Consider the following 26,935-nt stretch of genomic DNA (forward strand, 5'->3'; position numbering starts at 1 on the left):
TCCACGTACTCACATCCAGTCCCCTCGGCATGGAGTCAACCAGGCTCGCCGCCCGCATGGGTCCCTCGGCCGAGGGTAAGATAGTCTTTCCACCTGCTAACCACTTGGCCACTTGGCCACTACGTGACAAAAGGTGAAAGTCTATAAATACTCCACTTCTCTCATTGAGAAAAGGATCCCAAAAACTATCCAAAAAACTATCCGAAAAACATCTAATAATCTGGTATAAACTCCCTTATCTCTCTACAATATAACTTGCCAAGTTAACACACAACTTATCTCTTTTAAGTTTACTGACTTGAGCGTCGGAGTGAGACGCTCGGCACAAGCCGAGCCCTCAGTTTGTTCATCTTTACAGGAGAGAGCGAAAGGAAGAGACAAGCAACGACGTCATTCTACAAGCTTAAGTGGTCATAATGCTGCTCCGGAATTACACCCGGAACACTTATATATTCATTTTTTTTTATTTATTTCGAATACATATAATACTACTTCATTTGAAATATCTTGAAGTTATTAACTTATAGTTAATCCGTATTTTTTATTGTAGTTTTTTTTTTAGTTAATTAAGTTTAAAGCTAATGGAATATGGATGGATTTTTGAAGGAAATAAGTGAATTAAATTAATGCAATATAATAATAAATTGGTAATCCATGTTATATTAGTTTGTCAAGTCACATTGTTATTGTGTACGTGACTTTTTTTCATCTCATGTGGCATTGTCTGCGTGGCATTTTTAGGCTAGCATTTTAATAATATTTTATAGATTTAGTACATAGGGATGTTTGAGTTTTGAGGGATAATTTGGGAAGTTCATGTAATATTGTCGATTTTTAGTAATTTATCGACAATTTTTAGTAATTCGCGGACGAATGGGGATTGGGTTATTAAAAAGGAAAAAGCCCATGATTATGCTTTACTTTACAGCAGTGATGACCGATGTCAACAAGTAATTCTCTTTAATTTGAGCTCATCCATTATCATTCATTCATCAGTGAGCAAAACCAAAACCCATCATTAAAAAGCGTTCCAATTTGCTTAAAGAAAGGTAATTCCTCCTGTTCAAAATATGTCAGGGTACAGAGCAGATGATGACTATGATTACTTGTTTAAGTTGGTTTTAATTGGGGATTCTGGAGTTGGAAAGTCTAATCTGCTTTCAAGGTTTACTAAGAATGAGTTTAATCTTGAGTCTAAATCTACTATTGGTGTTGAATTTGCTACTCGAAGTTTGAATATTGATTCTAAGGTTATTAAAGCTCAGATTTGGGATACTGCTGGTCAAGAAAGGTATTTATCTTTTTCTACTTTCTTCTTATTTCTTTCATTCAATTGTTTAATTTTGCTATTTTTCTTAGGTTTCGTTGTTTTTATGCTCTGTTAGTAGCTTTTTACCACATGGGTTTACTTTGTTGGGTTAAATTTTGCTTTAGAGGTTGATGATTTATGATTGAGATGAAGAAATTTGATTAATGTTTTGTTGGTCACTTTTAGGTTTTCTTAGTGGTTTAGTTTGGGGGGTGTAGTTTGTTAGGGGTAAGGTTGCGTAGATTCGGACCTTACTTGATCAGGGTTTCAGTAGTTTCGACTCTGGACGCCATGTAATTGTTGATTCGTGTAAAATTTGGGTGTTGATGTATTGTCTATGGGTTCTACTGTTGTGGACAATTGCTAAGAAGCTTGGTATTTTACCTAGCTAAGGGAGAATAAATTTTCTGTTGCTGAAAGTGAATGGGATAATTGATTGGTTGGTTATACCGGAGAACTCGACTTGGCATCTTGTATGTTCGAATTTTGAGGCATTCAGGTAATATGTCTAGCTGATTGAGTTAGCAAAATGAGTTTAAAATTAGTCAATAGAATTTATGAATGGTCTACACTCTACTGGTAGACATAACAACTAATAGACTATTTGAGCAACAGATAACACCTTGTATATTCTATTATGGTACTTTGTGGGATGTTTATAGTTTGTGTGAAAAGTAAGCCACAGGTTAATAGTCCCTTCTTTTTTTAAATATTGCTAAGATTATCATATGTTGCACTCCCTAATCGCTTATAACATCTTACCTCTTTGGCAAACTCAACAACTCGGGTACCAAACAAATCAGGTACTATAATGTGTACTCAATGCACTGCTAAAATGGCTTCCCTAATTACATAGGGTGCTTGCTCAAAAATAGACATGGGAAACAGGTGAAATGGGTCTGCTCATTACGTTGTCGACCCATTCAGGTGCTTGATAGTAGGGCATTTAGTGGTATGTGTTAGTTCGAGTCGTTGTTGTGTTAGTGATGACAGATCAGGTCAATTGGGTCATTTTTAGGTTGAGGCGATTAATGTTTTTGTTTCAAATTAGTTGTTTTTTGTCTTCTCTTTTCGTGTCATTTTTCAAAAAGGTTGTTTGGATCAAGCAAATTCCGGTTCGGGTCTACTTTTTTTTTTTGTGTGTGTGTGTGTGTGTGTGTGTGTGTGTTTAGGTCTGGTCAATAAGGGATGGTTTAATTGTGTCGGGTCTACTCAAAACTGTCACGACGAAACATTAGTTGATAGTCTTGACTGTTGACACTAGGATCCTATTACTCAGCTTTGTATACAAAACTTGAATGCTACTGACCCTATTAGTTGCCATTTATTAGTTGTAAGGTAGTTTCCGTCTTGAATTCTTGCTCTTATATCCAGCCAAACATAGGGCTTGGTGCTTCATGGTTATTTGTTACCAGTAGTGCTGTAACCAGTCATTACTCCCTGCACATATAGTTATCATTCTGCTTCAAGATCTTTTTTTTTTTTGTGCAACTAGTACTCTCTTGTTTTTTTGGGAAAGACTCACATGAAAAATAACTGTACTAAAAGTAGTGACTTAGACAATTGTGATCTGTTTTTACTTGTCAATTGCCACTTTCCGGTATTTTGCGCAATTTTTTGGCATTAATCAATCTAATATTTTGTTTTTAACTGTCATTTATAACTGTCACATTCTGTCTGTTCTGAGAATGAGTATATAACAAGGGTGAAGTGGGACATATAGGTAAAAGAAAATTGACTTAGCTCTTATGATTTATGAAAGACAATGTTACCAAACGTGTCAAAATAATCAGTTATACTACATAAAAAAATTTACTTCTTTCATGTCAATTCCATACGTTGTTGAAAATATGTGAGGAGAGCTTTGAAACACGTACAGAAATGGACTGAATGAAGGAAGTACCATGTTTTTGGGTTCTTTTGGAAACCTATCCACAGAAACCTTTGGGAGGTTTAGACCTTGAGCTGAACTAATATGCCTTTTAACTTTGGAACTCCTTGGCCTAGTCTTGTTTTTGTTTGAGTTACAGTTAATTTTGTATAGATTTTTGCACCAGGTGTAAGTGAACTTGAATATCTACTATTAAGTTAATTTTCAATAATAGAATATAATGACCATCTTTGTTGCTAATTTGCATCGTTTTTCTTGGCTGGAAATGCTGGCCTCTTGTTACAGACCTTAAGCCCTGGTTCGGTGCTTTTTGCATCTTTAGTGCTTGGCAACAACAATCTTACGAGCTATTACTTACTAAGTTTAACGATAGTAACAACAGTGGATTACAATTTACATGCTTCCACAATGAGACGTGTGGAATTTGCATTTCTGGAAGACTCATTTACGTATTTTTGTACTCATTTGCTTGTATCGAGAGTTGGCAATGATGCACGAGGGTGACTTGGAATGATAGCTCATGAAGTGGTATAAATGTTGAGGTGTGAGATATTCAGTAGTTGGCAAAACTCTGTGTAAGATGGGCCTTTGGTACTTGGTAGTTGCTGAAATGAGTAGTGTAAGTTTTGCTCTTTTTTTTTTGGAAGGGATTCAGGGGGTAGGATCTACACTCATTCCAAAATATAAACTCTCACCTCGTCTTACCATAGAATTGTATTATTCGAGTTATATTATTACTCATTTTCACTCATTAAGCCCTGTTTTTTGTATTTGCGCTTTTCTCTCATTTAGCCCCATATCTAAAAAGGGTAACCATTTTGAATTGAAAACTTATACAGTTATACATCTATCCTACTGCACTTTTGTATTTTACAGACCTGCCATCATCTTGTCTCTAAAGTGGCTAAAAAGGTCCCAATTGTGAAAACTATAATTGGCAAAGATGTCCCTGTTCTCTTTCCCCTTTCTCCTAAACCTTTGTGTACAAAGTCAATGGTGCATAATGACTGAAAAGGAGGGAGTACATATTAGCTAGACTATATGTATGTGCAATTATAGGCTTACCAAAAGAAAAAGAAGGGAAAAAAGGCTACTTGATAAAATCGTTAAGAGTACTTCTGATCGTCTTTTTGTACATGGGTATTCTCCCTATGATGTATTTTTGACACTATCTCTTACTTTGAAAAGAATGTTCTGAGTCATCTTGTCATGCAGTAACACTAATCTTTGGTGTACCCAATTTGGAGAGGAAGGAAGGGGATGAAAAAAAAGGGGACGGAAAGGAAGAGGGAGGGCAAGAGGAAGATAATACCTACATCTGCATAATCATTGAAGCGGAGAGGTAACCAGGGAATTAAAGTACGAGAGAGAAGATTAAAGACGTTAAGGAGATGAAACTTGGGATTGGAAAAAAATGATGGAAAAGAAGACGGGGGGAAAAACAATTCCTCCATCTGCATGATCATGTAGGCGGAGATTCGGAGAGGTAAGTAAGAAATTGACGTACAAGAGAGAAGAGTAGAAGATGTGAAGGAGATGGGACCTAGAATTAAAAAGAGAGTTTTGGGAGTGTTTTGTTTATAAAGGCTGGAGACAATTTGGAGGAATTTGCATAGATGGGTATTTCTTCGTAGCTGAATCTGCAAAAAAGAAATGGAAGGAATGGTCCCTAATTGCATATTTAGCTCTAGGAACATTGTGTCGCGAATTGCATCAACCTGCTGTTTCACAATGCCTCACAAATTTAGTTGCTTACATGCTATAGTGAGCCTTCTGCTTTCAGATGTATCATTTGAAAAAATTGGAAAATATTTACTTGGACTACTAGGATCCGTGAGTGCTATCGTGCTGATTACAGTAACATGGTCTATCATCTGAAGTCTCATATTGGAAATTGCGAACTACACAAAACCTTATTTATCTAAAATCGTCTAATAGATAAAGATTCAGATGAATGGGAAGTGAGAAGTGAGAAGTAGTTAAAAATATCCACTATTCCGATTAGCCTATACGGATTACGGAGTATCAATTAGCTAGATGATTTTGTGAAGCTTCCATCAGGCTTGCTCATCTTCAATTATCACCTAGAGTGGTTACTGGTGGACAGAAAGTGGTTGTTAGGCTGCTGCTATTATTTTTCAAATCTTTCCAGGAGTCCCATGCCAGGCAGAAAGAACATGGCAACGGGATTTGGGTTCTGTAAAAATTCTTTTTGGTAGACCCGGTGGAGTTTACTCTGAATGGATGATAGAATATACTCCCTCCGCCCCGGTCATTTGTTTACCTATCCATTTTAAGGTGTCTCGGTAATTGTTTACCTTTCTATTTTAGGAATGCCTTTGATGGGCAATTTGATCCTCTACACTCGATTTGGTCTACTTGTCATCTACTAATTGGCCCCTTCCTCTTTCCGTGGTCTTTTTGCCAAAACCAAAGGTAAACAAATGACCGGGACAGAGGGAGTAGTTGGGTACATTCTAAAGGGGGGAAAAAAAACCTCTCATTAGAGCAATCTCTACCGTGTAGAGTAAAGGATTGTTCAGCACTCAGCATGGATAATATAGCGTGTATACTCACCCAAAAAGATACCTTATGCTTCTTGGAACTAACTCATACCGTTTATTTGGAAAACTTGATTTATCTTTTGCATTTAAATTTTGTTTGACTTGTAGGCTTGTACTAGGATCCTTCAGGTAGATATAAATATGGTATATAAGTTGGTTTACTATGAGACCACTTTCACAGTATTAGACAATTTTTTTACACTTGCATTTATGTCTCTTTCCTCCTCCCTCCCCCACACCCTATGTTGTCTCCGCAGTGATCATGGTTTTAAATATTGCTGTGACACCGCATCAGACTGTGTTATTAGGTTTGAAGCTTGCGGTAAACTTGTACGGAGTTATCTTGGTTTGAACTTTGAAGGTTATTGTAACCAGTATTAGCCGCATATATAGTGTAATGATTGATGACACCATGGCGACTGGCTCCTTGATAGATGAGACCATGGCGACCTGCTCCTTGATGAAGTCTCAAAATGAGATTTGTTACCATATGACAATGACTTCCTCCCCCATCTTTTATTCCACCACCTGAATCATTGAGCCAATATAAGCATACCTTCCTCCTCCCGCATCATGAAGCTCATTTTCTATCTTCTCCCTCTCCCTTCTCTGTCTCCTCATCCAACCTGCCTTATCCTCCTTCTCCCCGCCTCTGCCCTCACTCTCTTTTTCAACACACCAACGCGGAAAATGCTTAGCGATGGCAAAAACCAGTCTATCTCAAGGCAGCGTTGGTTGCCAAATATCAAGGTGAAAAGAGAAGAGAACTTGAGAAGTAGAGACGCGGGAGTGTATGGTGATGGTTTTGCGAACTATCAGGCGATTCGATGTGGCCTTGATCGGGGGGAGGAGCCGGCTATTGAGATGAGACAGGGAAGGGCTCAAAGAGATTTTTGTCAACATTTTTCTTGAAATGGTTTTAGTAAATAAAATTAAATATAAATAAAATAAAATATTAGCACCCGTTAGACATGAGATTGCTAACATCGGTTATGTTTGTAAATTGTAAGTGTGGATCTGATTGTCTGAATTCTGTATGACTTCTTCAAATGGGAAGATTCAGGGATTAGGCAATGTGCTGACTCGATTGACAGATGTTTGTTAATATCCTTGTTGAAATAGGTACCGCGCCATTACCAGTGCCTATTATCGAGGAGCTGTCGGTGCTTTACTCGTCTACGATGTCACCCGGAAAGTTACATTTGAGAACACTGCAAGGTGGTTAAGAGAGCTGCGAGACCACACCGACCCCAACATCGTAGTCATGCTTATCGGCAACAAGTCAGATCTACGACATCTCGTGGCCGTGTCAACGGAGGAAGCGAAGGCTTTTGCCGAACAGGAAGGGCTCTTCTTCATGGAAACGTCTGCTCTTGAGGCAACTAATGTGGACCACGCTTTCTCCGAAGTTCTTACTCAGATCCATCGTATTGTGAGCAAGAAGGCCGTTGAAGCTGGTGACGGTTCTGCCTCAGTTGTTCCGTCTCAAGGGGAGAGTATTGATATTAAAAATGAGGGCTCGGCTTGGAAAAAGATGGGGTGCTGCTCAAACTAAGGTTCTTGCTTTTTCATTGAAAATTCGAACCTATACCTCTATTCTTCCCGTGTCGTGATGGTCTGATGAACAAGGCTAAACTGCCTCACCCCTCGATATAAGGATGTTCTACATTGTCTATATGCCATGTTTTGAGATCTGGATTTTATAGGTTCATGTAGTGACAGTAATTTTCTTCTCCCTTTGAAAGATCTATTTTCATTGCATGAATTTTATAGATGATGCATCTTTCTTTTCATCATATTAACTGCAGATTAATTTCCCATGATCATTTTTCATCATATAACATTACCTTTGTGACTCGACCCGTAAGGGGTTAGAATATCTGGCATTGCCTCTATGTTAGGTAATGCCAGATATTACCTAAGTGACTCATAATGATAACTGTGTAGGTAATTGTGCTGTTTGGCTTCCAAGCTCTTTTGTTTAGCAAGTACAAACAATTAATCTCGCTTGATTCTATCATCTTCAAAACCAAGACCGAAAGAGGAAAGGTACGTCCAGAATACGGAATTCACAGAATCACAGGGTAAATACTACTAAATCTTCCGTTTGCAGTTTTTCATAGTGCTATAAATGTTAAAACAGTGAGAAAGAATCTTGGCCAGCACATGAACAAAGTAACATTATATTATTTCAATGCTACAATTTACAAAAGAATACAAGAAATCAGATGAGCTCTATCTATTTGTGTGTATAACCAAAATTCAAAATGTTGGGTTGTATAATTGAAAAAAGGGAGAAAAAAACAAAAGAAAAACATGGTCGTACTCTTGTGAGGTAAAACGAAACGCCAACGCCCTCGAGCAAAATAATTACCACCAAGTATAAAATTATCTCGAAACAATTTTCATTATGTGCTACCACATAGCGGAGTGACGTGGCCACACATTTCGGCGCTTACTTGTCGACGTCGGAAAACTGCTGAACACTCTGGTAACTCGTCTAAATCACCAAATAACGATTCATCTTCCTCTCTCATAGAAAACGTCGCAACTTCAGTCATAGTATCATCACATTTAGGTCCCACAAAAATTGGCGCGTTAAACGTGAAGTCAGGTATCCAGTTATACTCAATTCCCAAATTCCCCAACATCAACGTATCTCCAACAAACTCAAGATACGGCGGTTCCCCAAACGGATTAACATGAACCGGTGACAGAGGTTGCTCACCCCCATCATCAGTGGAGTCATCAGCAGCAACCGGTGTGGAAGGTGAAGCAACCGGAGGAGTGGGTGGAGAGGCGGAAGGAGGGGTTGATGTGACGGTCTTGTGGTGGTGCTTGGAGGTGGGTATAGGGTGGTTATGTTCACTAGCATAAGTTATAACAAGCATAGTAGGGTCCATACGACTCCTTTCGACTTGTTTTCTAGCAGGGCATCCCTTAGAGCTACTACATCGATAATATCCCCTGGAGAAAAGACAAAGAAAAGGCTATGAATATGGACAAAAGACACATGAGTATTTAGCTATTTCAATACAATATCAGTAAAGATAAAAGTGGGAGTTGGTTCACACGTAAACCAACCAATTAGAGTGAAAGATAAAGAGTGTGAAAGCAAGAAACGTGATTTTCCAGAAGCGCGCGTGTAATATTGCGTACTCCATTTCTGATTTCTCCTGCCTTTTAGGACAACGGTCGAGATTGATAAGCCTAATTTTAGCAAACGAGGATATGGCCCGGAACAAACACTTGTGGATTATATTTCATGTGACTATGTGACTCGAATTTGTTTTATACGTTCATGAAGAACACTATTATCGTCTTAGTGGTCATATTTAGCTCAAATTTAGACTAAATCGAATGACATATACCAACAAAAAATAATAATAATAATAATAGTGTGAAAATGTTTTAGAGTGAATTAATTGTTAGACTAGGTTATTTTAAATTGTGCAATTTTATATTAACTATTATAAAATAATGTAAGATAAAATCTTGCTAAAAAATTTTTGGATTAGATTATTTAACATCGGTCTATTTAATGGTTATTTGGCACAAAAGTTTTATTAAATACAGGGATATTTCGAGTTAATCTGTACAATTTTACGATATTATGATCCAGTTTTACTGATCTGATCCTAACTAATATGTCGAAATCGAAGTAGAATCATGAGTTCTAACCACATTGATCACACCCCTTACTTTTAAGTTCGATACAAATTGCAATCGATTTCACCAATGTTGTCGATATGTTCATCGTCAACCACTTTTCTTAATTGTGATACAAATGTAATAGTGATACATTTAATAGGAATTTACAATATATATTCATAATAAGTCACGAGAAAAAAATATATGTTCATATATATAATAAAAAAACATCAATAGTCATTTTTGTAAACAGATATATCTAAATAAATAACTTATGTAGAATGTGATATTCTAGAAGATTCTTACAAAAAATATCTTAAACATCAGTATAGTTAAATTAGCGCGGTGACTATTTTTCATAATATAATGGTAAATTTTGTACAACAATTTACGAAATGAATTGAGCGGATGAATAATAACTCTTATATCGACATGTCGCCACAATGTAACATTTACAACTTATGAAAGAGACATGTATATGGTTGTAGAATTTAAAATAAGAGGGTCGAAATATATATACATTGAAATTTAAATGGATATTGAGTAAATTACAAAGCAGTCATTTTTTTGAAGTGACAATGTTTAATAAATTTTTTAAAAAATATAAATTTAATAATAATGAATTAAGTAAGAATTTATATTTTCCATTACTCACAAAATATGATTTTTTTGGGGGTATGAACTTACAAAATATGATATCATTATGGTATTATAGCTTTTCTTACTCTGTCATTATGTATATGTGTTTGGATCCGGCCCTCAAAAACCAAAACTATATCTATATAGAATTTTTTCTAGAATCTATAAATACTAGTATGGGTGTCCGGCTTCGCCCGGGCTACCTCTACTTACCATTAATTTTTTTCATTAAATAAAATTACTTAAAGTTGCATAACCCATAAATTTATCATTAATATATTTTTTATGACATATCCTAAAATTACGATTAAATAAATTTTGAGACAAATTCACTACTCCCGCTATTAATATTTTACTCTTAATAATGAAACAATAGTAATAACATTTCACTATTTGCCCGTAATCATTGTTACTTTCACTATTCCCACCGTAATTATTGTTACTGTCACTACTGCCGCACTAATATTGATAATTTCACTACTCCCGCCGTAATTATTGTTACTTTTATAATTGCCGCATTAATATTGATTTCACTATTCTCGTTGTTGTTTCTACCATTTTCACTAATCTCGCTGATAATATTGTTACTTTTATTATTCATATGAGTGATTACTATCATATAACTATATCTAATGTTACTACAATTCTTTTCTTTACTGACGAAATTACTTTTACTACTTAGGCATGCAATTTTAAGAGGATTCTATATTTATATAAATATATATTACATATATGCATTAAATCAAATCGAAACAATTATGCAATATTATATATTATGGAATCTAACTTAATTATTTATAACCTGCTTATATTATATTTTTGTATGTTAAATAATTAACATCTCTATACATTTAATCAATCAATCAATACTATATATTAATTTCAGAAATCAAGGAACTTCAATAAATTTTATATTTCATCATAATTACAAGATATGTCATAGAAAAATATATTACAAATAGTAAACGTGTGAGTTAGACAACTCCAACATAGTTTATTTCATTGAAAATAAAATTTAACGGTAAATAGAGGTAGCCCGGGTGAAGCCGAGCACCAAACCTAGTAAACTATAAAGTTTAATAAAATTGCATAGATTTTAAATTTACACAAATTCTCATTATAGACGGACACTATCCGTCTATACGTATAGACGGATACCATTTCCCCTCACAAAATACCCATTTACCATAAAGTGGGAAGCACATGGGGGTGCCCCACCTTGTCCCCCCTACCCATTTTATTAGAGGTCTTTACCCGTCTGTTCGTCCCACCCGTCTATACCAAGACCTATTGTTAAATTTAATATATAATTTTATGATGATAATAATTAATAGCATAAGTGTACATGTTTATACTAATTAATTATTTTATTTTAAGGAAATTGACCATCTTCTAGTCTTCCATAAATATTTAGGAAAATTACCAAACATCTTCTTTCTTTTAGTCTCCTTGAAATTGACCATCTTAATTAATTATTTTATTTTAAGGAAATTGATCATCTTAATTAATTATTTTATTTTAAGGAAATTGACCATGTTTTAGTCTCTTACAAATGTTTAGAAAAATTATCAAGCTTCTATATAATTTAATTTTAACCCAAACTATATAATACTTGCATTGAGATCCCTTAATCGGATCCATCATACGGTGCTAGTAATTTAAAACTATAAAGTATAATCAATTTGTATAACTTTCTTTAATTACATGGAAGTCCCTTGATTTATGGAATTAATATATAGTATTGATTGATTGATATACCTCTTGTTTCTTTGTTTTCATGTAATTTACAATTTTCCATATTGTTTATTATCCTAACATGATTAACAAATTATGATCTCCGTATAAACCGGGGCGTGCTAACCACGAACATTAACGATGTGTACCACTACCAAGTCTCTACCAACTCCCCAGCGTACGGTAGCACCAGCCGCCTCCTATGCTAAGTTACACCATCTTAACGCTTTCCTCAAATACGTAAATAAAATGGTTTTCCATAAAATTGCGATCTTGTACGGTAAAGAGTAGAATAAAAATGGTACACACCTGGGGTAAGGTGAACCTTTGATTGGTTTTTGACCGTATTTTCTCCATGCCCATGAATCTGACGGCGGATACGCCTCCGTTTTGCTACTCCGCGATCCATCTCCGTCGCCTATTGGCACTTGTATTACTCTCTTTTGTATACTCCGCCTACTATTCCAATCAAATAATTTCTCTTATTTTGTACGAGTACTCCGTAACATTTTTTATATTTTTATCGACTGAATTAACTGATATTATGAGAAATATGATTATTTCTCTTCGTTAGTTACTACTCCATGTTTATAACATAACATCGTAATCAACGAAATGACTAGCTAGCTAGAGCTGTAACTAGCTCAAAACTCGATACTCTTTTAACATTTTCATTTACTTATTATGAAAGCAATGTCGGGGAACTGACCAACCTTTTCTTAGGGGAAGGTGCGGTTGCAGTAGCACGTTCATCACCGGAATCAACACCGTTTTCCGACGAGGTTTGTGGGTCTTCCTGATCCGTGGTCACATATAAATTGCTTCCATATTTACTCTCCATAACCATGATTAATTAATTAATTAATTACCTCCTTAATCAACTTTACAAAAAAGAAGCTATGTTTTATTTATTTAAGGGTTTAGAGCATAAAAAAGTGAAGGATTTTTGTCTGAATGAAATAACAAAAGGAAAAGAAAGGAAGAAATAGAAGTGAGTGTATAAGATGAAAAGATTAAGGGAAAAGGAGGGGGATATGAAGAAGGGGGATTAAGTTAAATTGGGTATATAATTAAGAAGGGTAAGGCTAGTGGTTAAGTTTACAGATTGGCAAGAGGCCATTTTTTTAATAAGGTCGTGCGAGCAAATACGCAATCATTTCATATTTCTTTAATCAACCATTTAATTCGTCTTTATTTTATGTTTTAGATAATCTTCACTACTTTTTTTTAAAATTTGTCTTTCTTTAGCTTCATACGAGTAATTCTCAAGGTTTTAATATGTTCTTCTAACTGCTAACATATGCATTTTTTTTTCTTTTATTTGTGTTTAATGAAAAGGGTTAGTTGTTGCTTTTGTGGTGGAGATTCAGGTGAAATGGTGATTACATTCTCCATGTTTAGTTGTTTTTTAATGGAAAACTAATTGATTTGAACTTAACTATGGATTGTTTTTTTTCCCCTAAAAGAGCTACAAGAGTGATGCTGACGGGATTAGAACTCAGGTCATGAGCAACACCGCTCATAACTTTACCAACTAAACTAGTTGACATTTGCATTTAACAATAGATTTGTCGTCTATGTATTTTTGATGAATTGGAAAGGATAGAACCGTATTGGATGGTAGTATCCAAGATCTACAACTTTTCGATGATGGAGACCCATCATGTCTATTTGGATCTTAGACTATAAATAAGTTGCAATAATTAAGAACAAAATTGCGGAAAAAAAAAAAAAAAAAAGTTTAGCTGTGATGGTAGACACAATTTAAAGTGTTATTCTCCCTTGTTAAAAAAAGTTGAGCGAAAATAAGTTATCTTTTACAATATGTGTACAAAATTTTGAACAAAGGAATAAAAATGGTATAAATGGAGGGAGGAATTACAAAGCTAGTAATAAGGAGTAGATGATAAGTTACACATGTTACACATATAACAAAAAGGAAATTATTCTTTCAAGTACATAGCTAATTAAAAAACAAACTACTATGGGAAAGCTCATCTAAGTCGACTTAAATTAATTTCCAAGTCCACCTTTAAATAACATAGAAATCTAGTCAAACTAATCACTTTTGTCATTTTATGGCATATCAGAAATCAGATATACATTGATATCTCGCAATAACGTGTGTGTGATACTGTGATGTGAGTTCTGCATCAAAGCGAAGCAAACAAACTGAAATAAACGATGAACTACTACGGAGTAATACAATTGAGAAGCTGGAAATTTAAGGTTGCATGGATGATAAATGATACCGTAATTGATAAATGAACATGTAACCGTACGTTTACCTCAAAAATATGCTATTTTTGTCTTATTATACACAAAATTCTACAAGGGTTCTGTTTGATAAAATAGTTGAAAAATTAACTGAAACTTGAAAAGTTATGCTAGTTGAAACTAAAAAAGTAACTGAAATTAGGAGTTGATATAGCAGTTAACTAATAGGATATATGAACATCACTTCAGGTAAAAGCTAAGTGATTAGCCTTGTTAAAAGTGTTTTCTCTATAGCGGCTTTCATGTAGAAGATTTTCTGAGTTTAATTGCTAAAAAATGAAGTTGAATGAAGGTGTTGGAGAGGTAAAGATTATCGTTGAGGTGATAGAGGATTTTCTTAGAGAATAAATATGGCGTTCAATAGTGTATACTATGACATTTCAAAACGTAGAGCTACAACATAGGAAAAACGAAAAACTCGGAATACAATATAGAAACTCCAGAAAATACTTCGTGATAATAAATTTGGTCTATCTCATCCCAATCGACCTAGCTTGTCCTATTCTTCCTAGGGACAAAAGGTAATTTATAACATTTCAGAACTTACAACGTTGTAAGATGTCACAAGTTTATGACGTGTCACAAATGAAAATTTGTACCCAACCTAGCCTATTTAAGTTGTTTCAAGGCCATGCATGAGAGAGCTAGCCCGCCCCTTACCACGCGCGGGTTTAGGGCCCGGACAACTCGATTAAGCCCGAACCCATCTCGTGGGCACCTCTAGGTTTAGAAGGCCAACAAGGGCTAATTTTTCATCTGGAATCATTTGGGATTGTTCTTGAAAATTGAAATGTGCTACTCCTCGGGCCCTTGGTTAATGATGGGGAAAGAATTGTAGAAAAATATGAACCACAAGGCTAATCACTTAAAAGCATTATGAATTTTGACAACTGAATTTCTATCTGCAATTACTAAATTCTACTGTAATTAGTGAGGCTAACATAACTCCAGAATTTATTCCCTTTATTCATCTTTTCTCTTGTTAAGCAGCCAATGACTCAATGTAGTAGGGCTTCTTCTTCCTTTCTCCACTTCTTTACCTTATTTGTTATGTCATTTCAAGGATTGTTAAGAGTATAAAATCGGTCTTGCAACTTCAACCATCAATTTAAACTTTTAGTTGAGATGGTTTCATAACATGATATCAGAGTCATGTGAGGCCTGCATTTGCATCCACACCTTAAGCCTAGCGGACATTCGTGTGAGAGGGCGTGTTAGAGTATAAGATCGATCTTGGAATTCCAAACATTAGTTTAAGCTTTTGGTGAAGGAATGTGTTAATACAACAAAAACTTTGAGGGGATCAGAAAATGGTAAGCATAATGGGAGAAGTAGATACAGCATTTCATTCCGACTCATATTTAACAGAAATTTACTTTTGACAACGAATTTGTTAAGGAAATATTAAGGAAAGCTTGATTGTATTAGGGTAGCCAAAGTGTGGCTTAAATAGGATACAAAGCTAACAACATTACCCGTAAATCAAGGCTAAGATATCGTGAATAAGGAAATACAATCGCATAATAATAGCTATAATATAACTTCCTAATACCCCCCCCCCCTCAAGCTAGAGCATGGAGATCAAGAATGCCCAACTTGCGGAGAAGAGCAAGAAATTGGGAGGACCCCAGAGCCTTGGTAAGTATATCAGCGAGCTGGTCCTTGGTCGAGACATGAGACGTGACAATGAGTCCATCGATGATAGCGTCACGCACGAAATGGCAATCAATCTCGATGTGTTTCGTGTGTTCATGAAAGACTGGGTTGCTAGCAAGCTGAAGAGCGGATTGACTATCGGAAAAAACGTGCATAGGCCGAGACAATACGACCCCAAAATCCGAGAGAAGCCCCTTTAACCACTTTAACTCACAGACAATATTAGCCATAGCTCGGTATTCGGCTTCTGCAGAAGACAAAGAAACAGTGTGTTGCTTACGGGTTTTCCACGAAATAGGAGAGTCGCCAAGGAAGATGTACCACCCTGTGATAGAGCATCGGGTAAAAGGGAGCAGGTACCCCAATCCGAATCACACCATCCTGAGACGGTTAGAGAGCTATCAGCGCGTAAAAGAATGCCCTGACCTGGGCTACCTTTTAGGTAGCGAACAACTCGTAATGCAGCGGCCATATGTTCGTGGCGTGGTTGATGCATGAAGCGAGACAAAATGTGCACGGCATATGAAAAGTCAGGTCGGGTAACAGATAGATAGATCAACCGACCAACCAAGTGCCTATAAGGTTCGGCATCGGGGAGAACATCACCAGTTGCATTCTCTAAATTGTGGTTTTGTTCAATTGGTGTAACAGCGGGTTTTGACCCAAGTAGACCGGTCTCAGAAATGATGTCAAGGGCATATTTACGTTGGGAAATATAAATGCCTTCAATGCTCCTTGAAACTTCGAGACCCAAAAAATATTTCAAGGGCCCCAAATCCTTCATATGAAAGCAAGTCCCTAAATAGTCCTTGAAATTTGTAACAGCGGAAGAATCGTTACCAACAATGACTAAGTTGTCCACATAAATAAGAATAAAGAGACGTACCTCGCCTTGCAGGTAAGAAAATAAAGAATAATCGGATTAAGACTGTGTGAACCCGTAAGCCTTAAGAGCAGAAGTAAGTTTTGCGAACCAACACCTGGGAGCTTGTCGAAGACCATATAAGGACTTCTTGAGACGGCAGACTTTGCCTTCTTTCCCATGACCGAACCCAGGAGGAAGACGCATATAGATTTCTTCACTTAAGTCGCCATGTAAAAAAGCATTATGAACATCCATTTGATGTAATTCCCATTTATTTATGGCGGCCACAGCAAGGAAAGCACGAATGGTACCCATCTTCACTACCGGAGCAAAAGTTTCTCCGTATTCAATCCCTTCGACTTGATGATTTCCGAAAACCACGAGTCGGGCTTTGAGACGTTCAACGGTGCCATCCGATTTATACTTAATCTTGTACACCCATCTACACTCAAGAGCCTTTTTGTCCGTTGGTAATTCCGTCAATTTCCAAGTATCGTTACGCTCCAAGGCGTCAATTTCGTGTTTCATGGCATCGCACCAACCAGCATCTTTAATTGCCTCTTTAAAAGGCGGTGGTTCCATTCCGGCGGTCACAACTGCAAGAAATTCTCGTTGTTTGACGGAAAATGAATTACAGTTGACATAATTAGCTAGAGTGTATGGAGTACCTGAGGAGGACGTTGGAGAGCTAGGTGAGCTGGAAGAAGGGGACGGACCAGAAGCGGTGTCAAGAACATAGCCAGAAAGTCGGGAATTGGGAAATTTCAGACGGCGTCCTCTACCCATTTCAGTATCCAACCCGGAAGTTTGAGTAACTGAACCGGTATTGGTGGCGGCTGTATTGTCAGTTGTAGCAGCAGTCGAGTCTGACCTGTCATTTGGGTCACGGGCCGAAGGAATAGGGCCATCAGTAGCATGGGAAAACATGGACCCCGTGTCCGTGCCATTAAATGGCTCATCAGGAATAATCGGGTCAGAAGCAGAGAGATTATGGGGAGGAGTAGTGGTAGCAGCAAATGGGAATGTAGACTCATGAAACACAACATCGCGAGAGACATATATAGACTCAGTTTCAAGATCGAAAAGTTTCCATCCCTTCTTATTATTTGGATAACCAATAAAAACACTACGACGACTCCGTTTCTAAAACTTGTCCCCATTAGTATTTTGATTATGAGCATATGCTAGACAACCAAATACCCGTAAATTATCATAGGAAGGGGCAACACCGTAAAGACATTCATATGGTGTTGAATTATTAATCAAAGGTGACGGTGTCCGATTGATTAAATACACGGCTGAGAGTACACATTCACCCCAAAATGATTTAGGGAGATTGGCTTGAAAACGAAGGGCACGTGCTACATTCAAAATATGACGATGCTTACGTTCTACCCGCCCATTTTGTTGTGGTGTGCCCACACAAGAAGTCTCAAATTTTATACCATTCTGAAAGAAAAAACCAGCCACACTATTGAATTCGGTACCGTTATCGCTCCGGACACTTTTTATGGTTTTAGAAAATTGAGTCTGAACCATGTTAATAAAGCTCATAAACATATCGGTCACCTCAGTTTTATCGAGCAATAAATAAACCCAAGTTGGCCGTGAATAATCATCGACAATGGTTAAAAAATATTTCGCACCACAAGGCGAAGCAATACGATATGGCCCCATAGGTCGCAATGAATTAAATCAAAATAGTCCAAAGCACGCTTAGTATTCAAAATAAAACTGTCATGATGTTGTTTAGCCAAAAAACAAGCATCACAAATTACGTCTTTATTGCAAAATAAACTGCGAAAAGAGGGAATAGTCTTGACCACTTTATCTGACGGATGTCCTAAACGCATGTGCCAAAGATCAAAATTCTCGTGCCCAGACACCGTATGCACCGTCGATGGTCGCCCCCCCACTTGAATCCAAAATAGTCAGTCCCGAAGCTCACCTGCTCCAATCGTCTTCCTCGAAGAAAGGTCCTGAATAAGACATGATTTCTTAGTAAATTCAAAAGAAATTGCACTATCGACTGTAAGTTGAGGTACGGACAATAAATTGCATTGTAAAGTGGGAACAAATAAAACGCAGCGAAGAGTAAGATGTGCATTTATATAAACCGAACCCATTACGGAAGACACGACCTGCTGGCCATTAGGAAGCCCAACAGTTCGTCCCAGAATTTTTACTTGATCCTCCAAACATGACAGAGTGCCAGTGACATGATTGGAGGCACCCGTATCAATGATCCAATTAAACATACCACTTAGTCGATCCGAGGAAAGCAGCGAATGAGCCGTAGCATCCGTGATAAGGGCATTTGCACGAACGTCCGACTTGGCAGCGAGACCAGCCGTGTTGCCAGAACGCGTACCAGCCGAGGTACCACCTGAGCCACTAGCACCGGCAGATGCACCAGAACCGCGAGAAGCAGCAGCACGAGCCCGATAAACCCGATACTCAGCTAGGGAACGAGGTCTATCGCCCCACCATTCCGGAAAACGTAATGTTTTAAAAAAAAACAGCGAGTGACCTCATGACCGCGTGTCTCACAGGAGGAGCGGAATAGACTTCGTTTATCATTCCGTTCTTTGTCACGAAGAGTGCGCCAATCAGTGTTGGCAGGCGGGGTAGCAAAAATAGCAACATCAGAGACATTGGGTACGGTCTCAGCACGCAAGCGCTCTTCTTGAAGAACGAGATTATAAGCACGACTAAGGGCAGGCAGAGGATCCAATTGAAACTGAGAGGAGCGGATATTACCGTATAGGGTGGGATTGAGTCCCATAAAGAATTGATGCAGCCTTTCATTATCTTGGCGTTGGATTGCCTTTGGTCCGATCCCGCATTCGCATTTACCGCATCGACAAGCGAACAGAGGCTCATGTGTAGCGAGAGAATCCCACAGGGACTTTAGTTTGCCGAAATAGGTAGTCACATCCATGCCCTTAGTTTGTTTACAATTATTTAGTTGAGTTTTAAGGCCATGAATCATCGTACCGTCGATAACCGCATATTGTGTTTTGATTTCCGACCATAGTTCAGAAGCATCAACAGGGTAGGATATGTTTTCAAGCAAATTTGGATCAATCATATTTCTGATCCATTGTATGATGGTGCAATTAACAACCATCCAATTGTCGAGTTCGAACGCGTCTGTAGGTTTCTTAATTGTCCCATCGACGAATCCAAACTTGCGGCGAGACTTGAGGGAGAACGTCATAAACTTTTGCCAAGCGTCGTAGTTGTCACGACGAAGAACAACATTAGATATTTTTGCACCCGGAACATCGTGTGAACCAAGGTAATAAGGGCTAAGAGGATCGATTGTGGGATGGGCAGCAGAGGCATCGTCTCCGGCCATGACTGCGGAGTGTATGATTTTCGTGGTGGAAGGAAAAAAATTAGGTTATTTTTGTGAAACAGGAGAATTCTGATACCATGTTAAGGAAATATTAGGGAAAGCTTGATTGTATTAGGGTAGCCAAAGTGTGGCTTAAATAAGATACAAAGCTAATAGCATCACCCGTAAATCAAGGCTAAGATATCGTGAATAAGGAAATACAATCGCATAATAATAGCTATAATATAACTTCCTAATAAAATTGAAGAGTTACAACAACAAAAACAACAACAACAACAACAACAACAACAACAACAACAACAACAACAATGACATTACATGAGTGTCTTAATAGCTTCCACAAATTGCAGGATAAGGCGAGATCGGATGTGAAGTTGTGAAATAGGGTCGGATAAAAAAAACTTCTTTAATATAAGTAGTCATTAAATCAAATCAAAAAATATTATTAAGAGTTGGTGATTATTAATTAATTAGTGGGCGAAACGAACACCTACTGGTGTTGTTGCATCAGGAGTACTAAAAGCATCTTAGGCTCTTAGCTATCATACAGAATTACAATAATACTCTATATAAACTAGCTCAATTATTTTTTGTTGTCCTGCATATTCATTATATAGACCTGTTTCTTTCATTACCACATTCATAATATAACTGATTCTTCATCACGACTTTTTCTCTTCATTTTATCTATAAACAATTTAACTTGACTTGTTCTCATGCTATTACGATTACGACATTTAATTTTATTTTATACTGTAATATAACAAATCAGATGAACAGCGCGTTTGAAAAGTAGGAAAATATATTGAATTCTCGGAATTCATTCATTTAAAGTTTGGATATATGAGACAGTTGTTCATGAAGATCTTGTTGTGGTAGCCAGACCTTATCAAATGGACTTATCCCGACTCAAGATGTGAATTAAAGGGGAAGACAACAGCTTATAGATGATTTTGAAACTCGAGTTAACCCAATCTGAAACGTCTAGTTGGTCCAAACCTTGTTGTCGATAATACCTCAAATCTGAAGATCAGATGATATATTGAAGGGTAACCATAAAATGGTGGAAATGGACATAGTTGGGTATCGCTGTTGTATACAATAATACGGTGGTGTGTGTCCAATGCCAGGGTTTATCACGCTTGTTTGTATGTCGTACATATGGTTGTATCAATCTAGCATCCTCCATGGATTGATCAAACATCCTCAAATATGAGCTCGTGTCAGGCAAATATCGACTAGTTTTGGCAACCATGTATATATCGGAAAATATTACAAAACGGCCTATAAATGATGCAACATCCGAGATATATAATACCATGTCCATAACGTTTATCAAGATTTTCTCCCCTGCTTGAATAAAAACTATGGAAATGAACTCTTTCACTTTCTTATGACTGCTTCTCAAATCTCAATTCTGTTTTAGAAGGATCTCAGGGTTTACTAATTCCAAACTAAACTTAATTTTCAATTACAATGTATACAGTGAGATGCCATGGTCACTCAGTCACTCTTTCACGTGTAAACAATATATAAAATTTAAATTTTGAAATATAAATAAATAACTAAATGTGTTTATGAGGATAAATACTCCGTAATAATAATGTTGGCGATAAGGGCGTTTGAAGAAGTGTTGGCGCCTTATGAGCTGTGATAATTATTCTCAAATGTGTCGTGGGATATACTCACAAAATATCTTAGACAACTTCAAACAGATCTTGCGTTATTCATATACTCCCTCCGCCCCGATCATTTGTTGTCCAATTCTATTTTCGGGTATGTCGGTTAATTCTTATCCTTTCTATTTTAAGATTGCATTTGATGAATAATTTGATCTTTCACACTACTCTGATGTAGTTTTTATGGTATAGAAGTTCATGGGCTCCCCATTTGACATGTTCTTAGGCTTGCCATTGCCGGCTACAACTTTAATAAACCACTCCTATTCTCCCAATTTTCCTTCTCATTTCATTCACAGGCTTGGGTTGTTGCCAAATCATAATATGAGTTATCACTTCTAAGACGGTTTTACGTGAAATATTGTAAAATGCAAAATCATATAACTAGAAGCAATGACGTCTGATTATCTCTAGTTACCTCCTCCTTCGGCCTCAAGTATAACCCTTGTCCACCAAAGGAAACAAAGTCGGATTATCTCGACAACCTAATTCAAACAACGGAAATAGACTCTAGACGAATCCAATTAACATAGATTTCAAATTAACTGGTGATATAAATAGCAGCTCACTCAATTAAAAGTTGATTACTTCTGGCACAGTTCTATGACCGTGAAGACATAACCTCATTTATTTGAGCAATTCTCAACTTCAAGTTCTCCTTAAAAATCACTGTCCAAAGTCTTACATTATTTACCTTCAATAACTTTCTAAAATCTTAAGCTAATACTCGTATTAATCACACTTATTCGTAGTTTTCCTCATGAAGAAAGCCAAATGGAGCTTAATGATTGTAGTGGAGAAAATATTTAACCTATGAAATCGTAACTAGATGTGCTACAAATAGCTGTGCGCTATGCAAAAAAACTGATTAAACCATTGTATCATCAACAATGTGTCTCAACAAATTAGATCACCCTTTCTTGTTTAAGACCATCACTTAAGACGACTCTCACCCCCAATTAAAATAGAGGTAGAAATAAAAGGAGGTTGGAATAAGTCTCAAGTTAAAACAGTCATACAAGGACCAAGGTAGTAATATAGTAGATCAATCATATCAGTGATTTATTAGAACATCGAGCAGGTCAACACAAATGTATGGGATATGAACTTGTGTGTTCATTCTATGTCATATATCAGGCATAACAGAATAAATTGGCCAACTCTTTGGTCTCCAAGGAGGAAGATGGTCATGCATTTCCCTCGTAGCCGATACAGGAGTAAAAGTTCCCCCACCACTTCTTTCCTAGTAACAATAACGTAATCCCAAATAATCTCCAAGGTGAGGAGATAAATAATTCCATTAAGTATAACAACAACAAAAAATACCCCTCTCCGATTCCCACATTAAGAAAATCATGACCGCACTCTCCCGTTGCTCCTCTCACATGATACCTCCACCAGTACAACACTACCACTACTCTTAAGAGTGTTTTTGTCATTCATATACCACATCGACAGCAAAGCTGCAACGCTGATGCCTAATGAAGCTCCTAGATAAGGTTCCTTGTGGGTTTTTATTGCGTTGGAAAATCACACTCAACATATTAATGGGTTTTTAGGGGGGGAAAAGAGTCGATTATGGTGAGTAAAGGGGACAGTTTTAGTCTAATATCGGGCAAAAATAGGCATCTCAACCAAATACCGATTCTTACACTGCCTTACTCATCTCAGAGAATATTGGTACAGCCAGTTGAAAACCTTTTCACAAATCAAGTATGGAACATTCAATGATGTCAAATCACATTAAAAGTAGATAGAAAGTTCGCTGGGAAAATATATAATAATAGATTAACAATAATCAGACACAGCAATAAAGAAAACTCTAATCCTGTTAAATCCAAAATAACAAAAGGAAACAGAAACTACAAAATCTCCGAGAAATAAGTTAAACTACTAGTGCAGTCTTTACCTTCCCAAGGAACCAGAGGTACAACACCAGAGACTAAATTGACAAGAAGAAATGCAGCTAACCTAAGAACCGACGTTTTGAGCCTTGTTCAAGATAACACCCTCGTATTTGACTTGGAACCACTTCATGGCATCATCCTTTGTCACTCTGTGCTGGATACCAACACGGGCCTTGCACCTTCTACGACGTCCAACACGGTACCCAGGTCGCTCAAGGACAACGAAGAAATCCATCCCATAAATACCAGTAGAAGGATCATACCTTGTGGGGGAAAGCAAGAAAATTAATATCCAATAACCAAGAGAAAAATAAACAAAAAGGTTCACATAGACAAACTCCCTAGAAAATTACTACTCCGTATAATGATTTAGACATCAAGCAAATCTTTTAAATACTTTATACCTCACCTTACTAATATTAAGGTCCGAAGACACTACGAAAAAATTGAATTTAACACTTGACCGAACAAGCAAAAACAGTGTCCAAAATAACAAATGAATTTAACATTTCACAAGGCAGCAAGACCACTTACTTGATTCCAAGATCAATATGCTCTTGGATACCAAAACCAAAGCAACCAGTGTCACTGAAGTTCCTTCTAAGCAGCTCATACTCCTTGACCTTCAAACCACTCTCAAGAAGCTGCATAGCCTTCTCACCTCTTACAGTCACATAGCAGGCTATCTTTTCATTACGCCTGATACCAAAAGACCTCACAGTGTACCTAGCTGTAAAACACAAATCAATCTACTGTAAGATATTTAAATTGATATCTGCTTCTACTCAGAAATAATGGTTTCAAATAAACTGTTAACAAAACATAATGCAACACTGTATAGATGATCAACTTCCAGAAGTAACTACCATTTATGTTACACCAACTCTCGACATTCATCCCTCAGACATGAGAATGAGACTTGGACACTTCATTATAGGGCAAAACATGCAAAATTAGACTAAAGTACTAAATTTTGGTCAATATGTACAGAGTACAACACAACAGAACACTAAACAAGCAATCGAGATTATTGTCGCTCATCCATGAAACAAGAAAGATGGCATACTTAAGAGCTCTAACAACACAACACCAACAAAGAGCCTTTTGTTTGTTTATGAAGCAAATCGGGTATAGTAATTAGGCCATCTAGCATTAAAGTCGAAGCTTGGACGACATATTTACCAATCAATATTCAGCCTTAGAAATGTGCGAAGCACACAATGGTGATTTTTTCCCAGATGAAAATAAAAACAGGGTCATATTTTGCATAAACCAAGTACTATTTCAGAAATCAAAAGTCCTCAACGAAAGAATGGGTTGAACAAAGGGAAAAAAAGCATCTACAGAATCGTAAGCAAAATTATCGAATGTTCGAAATGATACGATAAAGAGTTTTAAGAGTAACATAATTAAAAAGAGCTTACCCTTGGAGAAAACAGGGGTTTGTCCACTAAGTTGTTCCAACACCTACAAATCATATCAAACCAACCCAACCCAATTTAATCAAACAATCAATTAAAAATATTATACTTTAATTTAAATGGTCTGATACAAAAAAAATGAGAAGATAATAAATGAAAGAATTCATAAAAAAGAGAGACCTTGGCAGCTCTGGTGAGACGATCTCCAGATTCACCAACAGAGATGTTGAGGACCAACTTCTGTACCTTGATTTCCCTCATTGGGTTTGCTAACTTCTTCTCCGACGCCTGCATTTTTTTATTTACAATTTCAATTAAACCATACAATTTGACGATTAATTGATTAAAACATATGAAAGAATGTGGATCGATCCAAGAGTGAAACACGAATTACCATTTCTGAGAGATTGGAAGTAATCGCCGATGAAGGAGAGAGACAGAGTGAGAAAGGATGAAGAATAATGAAAACCCTAATCAAGGAGAGTGAGACTCAACTAGGGTTTTAATCAATATCATCTGGGCTTCGTCTCTTCATCATTTTGGACCTTCTACTTTCTTTGGGTTTTGCTCTATGCATTTTGGCCCGTTAATATTCTATGTTCGCCTTTCAAGGTTTGGTAACTCTCCTATAAATTCGTCCTACTAAATAAAACATATGAAAAAATGGAGTATTTATATACTCAATTTTTGTATTTGTTTGTGTCTAAATTTTATTCCGTTAAGTTAAGGTTCCATCATGATATTTGTCATATATTATTACCATTGTCAAGAGTAAACACATCCACCCCTCTTGCGTACCCAAAAAAAAAAAAGTAAACATATTCACGCAAAATAATATGTCTGCATCATATGCCACATCGCATTATCGACATGTACACTATATGGTATGTACATGAAATAAGCATATCAATCATGTGTGTTGTGCGGAAGCGTGAATAACTCGTGTTAGGTGTATGTTGCACCGGTATCCAGTATTCACTGTCCATAATTGTACAATATTGTCCACTTTGAGTCAAAACCTCACGGATTTACTCTTGGACTCCTTCTCAAAAGACCTTGTGCTATTATATTTTGTGGTCCCTTATAAATATGATCTTCCATCTTTACATTACTGATGTAGGATATGAGTTTGCACCCTAACAATCCTCCCTTCAAACCAAGGATCATCATCTTGACTCGCCCTTGACTTCCATGGAGAACTCACACACCGCAAACCCCAACCAATTTCTAGGCACCCCAAGCATGACCACTTGTTAACCTTCCCTCAGTCGACACACCATGTAACCTAGCCAAGTATGCACCACATGTCACCGCTTGGTCAAGTGAGTGCGCTTTCACATGCTTATTGTAATACCCGCGAATTTCCCATTTTGACATTTAAAGTTTATTAAACCGTTTGATTACTTTATTTTATTTTATTTTATTTATTATTATTTTTGAATTATCCAATTTATTTAATTTTATTTTAAACATGATTTTTATAAAAGTAATATTTTAAAGCTTAATTTATATAAAGATACATATTTTAGTCGGATGGTAATAATAGTGATAATAATAATAATAATAATAATAATAGTTTTCCGTCTTAAGTTGAAATAAACTCGAGACGTATTCCCGTCTAGCATAAGACCGTCACTTGTCACTTTTAATCTAAGTTAAATCCGGACCAACCTCATGTCGACAACACATATTGATCTTTTTACACCTCATTTATTTAATCTATTTGTCTCACTCACCCTCACCCTCACCCTCACGTGACTCTACCGACACTCCTCCCTCACTCCTTCTTCTTCCTTTTTTTTCGAATGAACAAGCAGTAGCAACAAACACAATACACCATTGTTATCCCTCCCTTAAATCCTAGATTTCTCTCTCATTTCTCAACCTTTTCCACTAATCTTTACGCCATTAGCTTCCCCTTTTCATTCTCCATCTTTTGAGGTAAGAAAGGTCCCTGCTTTCTTCCAAAATCGCGACTGTC

At 36.8% G+C, this 26,935-nt stretch overlaps 4 protein-coding genes across 6 annotated transcripts; 1 reads left to right on the forward strand and 3 right to left on the reverse strand.

Annotated features, from left to right (window-relative positions):
• Positions 1–874: 874 nt before the first annotated feature.
• LOC141616786 (ras-related protein YPT3) lies at positions 875–7,557 on the forward strand. Its single transcript, XM_074433930.1, has 2 exons — positions 875–1,291; positions 6,887–7,557. Exons 1-2 carry the CDS (start codon positions 1,071–1,073, stop codon positions 7,317–7,319), a joined length of 654 nt encoding a protein of 217 aa, XP_074290031.1. The 5' UTR covers positions 875–1,070; the 3' UTR covers positions 7,320–7,557.
• Positions 7,558–7,604: 47 nt separating this feature from the next.
• Positions 7,605–12,914, reverse strand: LOC141616785 (putative WRKY transcription factor 65). 2 transcript variants are annotated; one of them, XM_074433929.1, is made up of 3 exons: positions 12,502–12,914; positions 12,098–12,244; positions 7,605–8,731 (listed from the first exon to the last, which is right to left on the reverse strand). In XM_074433929.1, exons 1-3 carry the CDS (start codon positions 12,633–12,635, stop codon positions 8,173–8,175), a joined length of 840 nt encoding a protein of 279 aa, XP_074290030.1. In that variant the 5' UTR covers positions 12,636–12,914; the 3' UTR covers positions 7,605–8,172. The 2 variants fall into 2 exon arrangements, with proteins under 2 accessions (XP_074290030.1, XP_074290029.1); XM_074433928.1 differs by having other exon boundaries at positions 12,098–12,247; positions 12,502–12,912.
• Positions 12,915–16,643: 3,729 nt separating this feature from the next.
• On the reverse strand, positions 16,644–19,947 carry LOC141620135 (uncharacterized). Its single transcript, XM_074437082.1, has 4 exons — positions 19,137–19,947; positions 18,716–19,047; positions 18,535–18,615; positions 16,644–17,729 (listed from the first exon to the last, which is right to left on the reverse strand). Exons 1-4 carry the CDS (start codon positions 19,945–19,947, stop codon positions 16,644–16,646), a joined length of 2,310 nt encoding a protein of 769 aa, XP_074293183.1.
• A 3,397-nt stretch (positions 19,948–23,344) lies between these two features.
• Positions 23,345–25,462, reverse strand: LOC141616787 (large ribosomal subunit protein uL5). 2 transcript variants are annotated; one of them, XM_074433932.1, is made up of 5 exons: positions 25,349–25,462; positions 25,135–25,242; positions 24,958–25,000; positions 24,068–24,263; positions 23,345–23,796 (listed from the first exon to the last, which is right to left on the reverse strand). In XM_074433932.1, exons 1-5 carry the CDS (start codon positions 25,349–25,351, stop codon positions 23,598–23,600), a joined length of 549 nt encoding a protein of 182 aa, XP_074290033.1. In that variant the 5' UTR covers positions 25,352–25,462; the 3' UTR covers positions 23,345–23,597. The 2 variants fall into 2 exon arrangements, with proteins under 2 accessions (XP_074290033.1, XP_074290032.1); XM_074433931.1 differs by lacking the exon at positions 25,349–25,462 and having other exon boundaries at positions 25,135–25,248.
• Between the last annotated feature and the right edge of the window lie 1,473 nt (positions 25,463–26,935).

This window comes from Silene latifolia, chromosome X (assembly GCF_048544455.1).
Source record: "Silene latifolia isolate original U9 population chromosome X, ASM4854445v1, whole genome shotgun sequence".
Lineage (NCBI taxonomy): Eukaryota > Viridiplantae > Streptophyta > Magnoliopsida > Caryophyllales > Caryophyllaceae > Silene > Silene latifolia.

Bases quoted from the DNA above. Each gene is read 5' to 3' on its own strand.
- LOC141616786 (XM_074433930.1), top strand. From the start codon at position 1,071: ATGTCAGGGTACAGAGCAGATGATGACTATGATTACTTGTTTAAGTTG. The intron at 1,292-6,886 runs GTATTTATCTTT...TTGTTGAAATAG, and splicing joins GATACTGCTGGTCAAGAAAG to GTACCGCGCCATTACCAGTG.
- LOC141620135 (XM_074437082.1), bottom strand. From the start codon at position 19,947: ATGGCCGGAGACGATGCCTCTGCTGCCCATCCCACAATCGATCCTCTT. The intron at 19,048-19,136 runs GTGAGACACGCG...CTCGTTCCCTAG, and splicing joins AAGTCTATTCCGCTCCTCCT to CTGAGTATCGGGTTTATCGG. The intron at 18,616-18,715 runs GTAATGGGTTCG...CTCAACTTACAG, and splicing joins GCCAGCAGGTCGTGTCTTCC to TCGATAGTGCAATTTCTTTT.
- LOC141616787 (XM_074433931.1), bottom strand. From the start codon at position 25,248: ATGCAGGCGTCGGAGAAGAAGTTAGCAAACCCAATGAGGGAAATCAAG. The intron at 25,001-25,134 runs GTCTCTCTTTTT...TATGATTTGTAG, and splicing joins GTCTCACCAGAGCTGCCAAG to GTGTTGGAACAACTTAGTGG. The intron at 24,264-24,957 runs GTAAGCTCTTTT...TGTGTTTTACAG, and splicing joins AACCCCTGTTTTCTCCAAGG to CTAGGTACACTGTGAGGTCT.
- LOC141616785 (XM_074433928.1), bottom strand. From the start codon at position 12,635: ATGGTTATGGAGAGTAAATATGGAAGCAATTTATATGTGACCACGGAT. The intron at 12,248-12,501 runs GTTGGTCAGTTC...TGATTGGAATAG, and splicing joins GCACCTTCCCCTAAGAAAAG to TAGGCGGAGTATACAAAAGA. The intron at 8,732-12,097 runs GTGTGTACCATT...TCTTTTCTCCAG, and splicing joins AAAGGTTCACCTTACCCCAG to GGGATATTATCGATGTAGTA.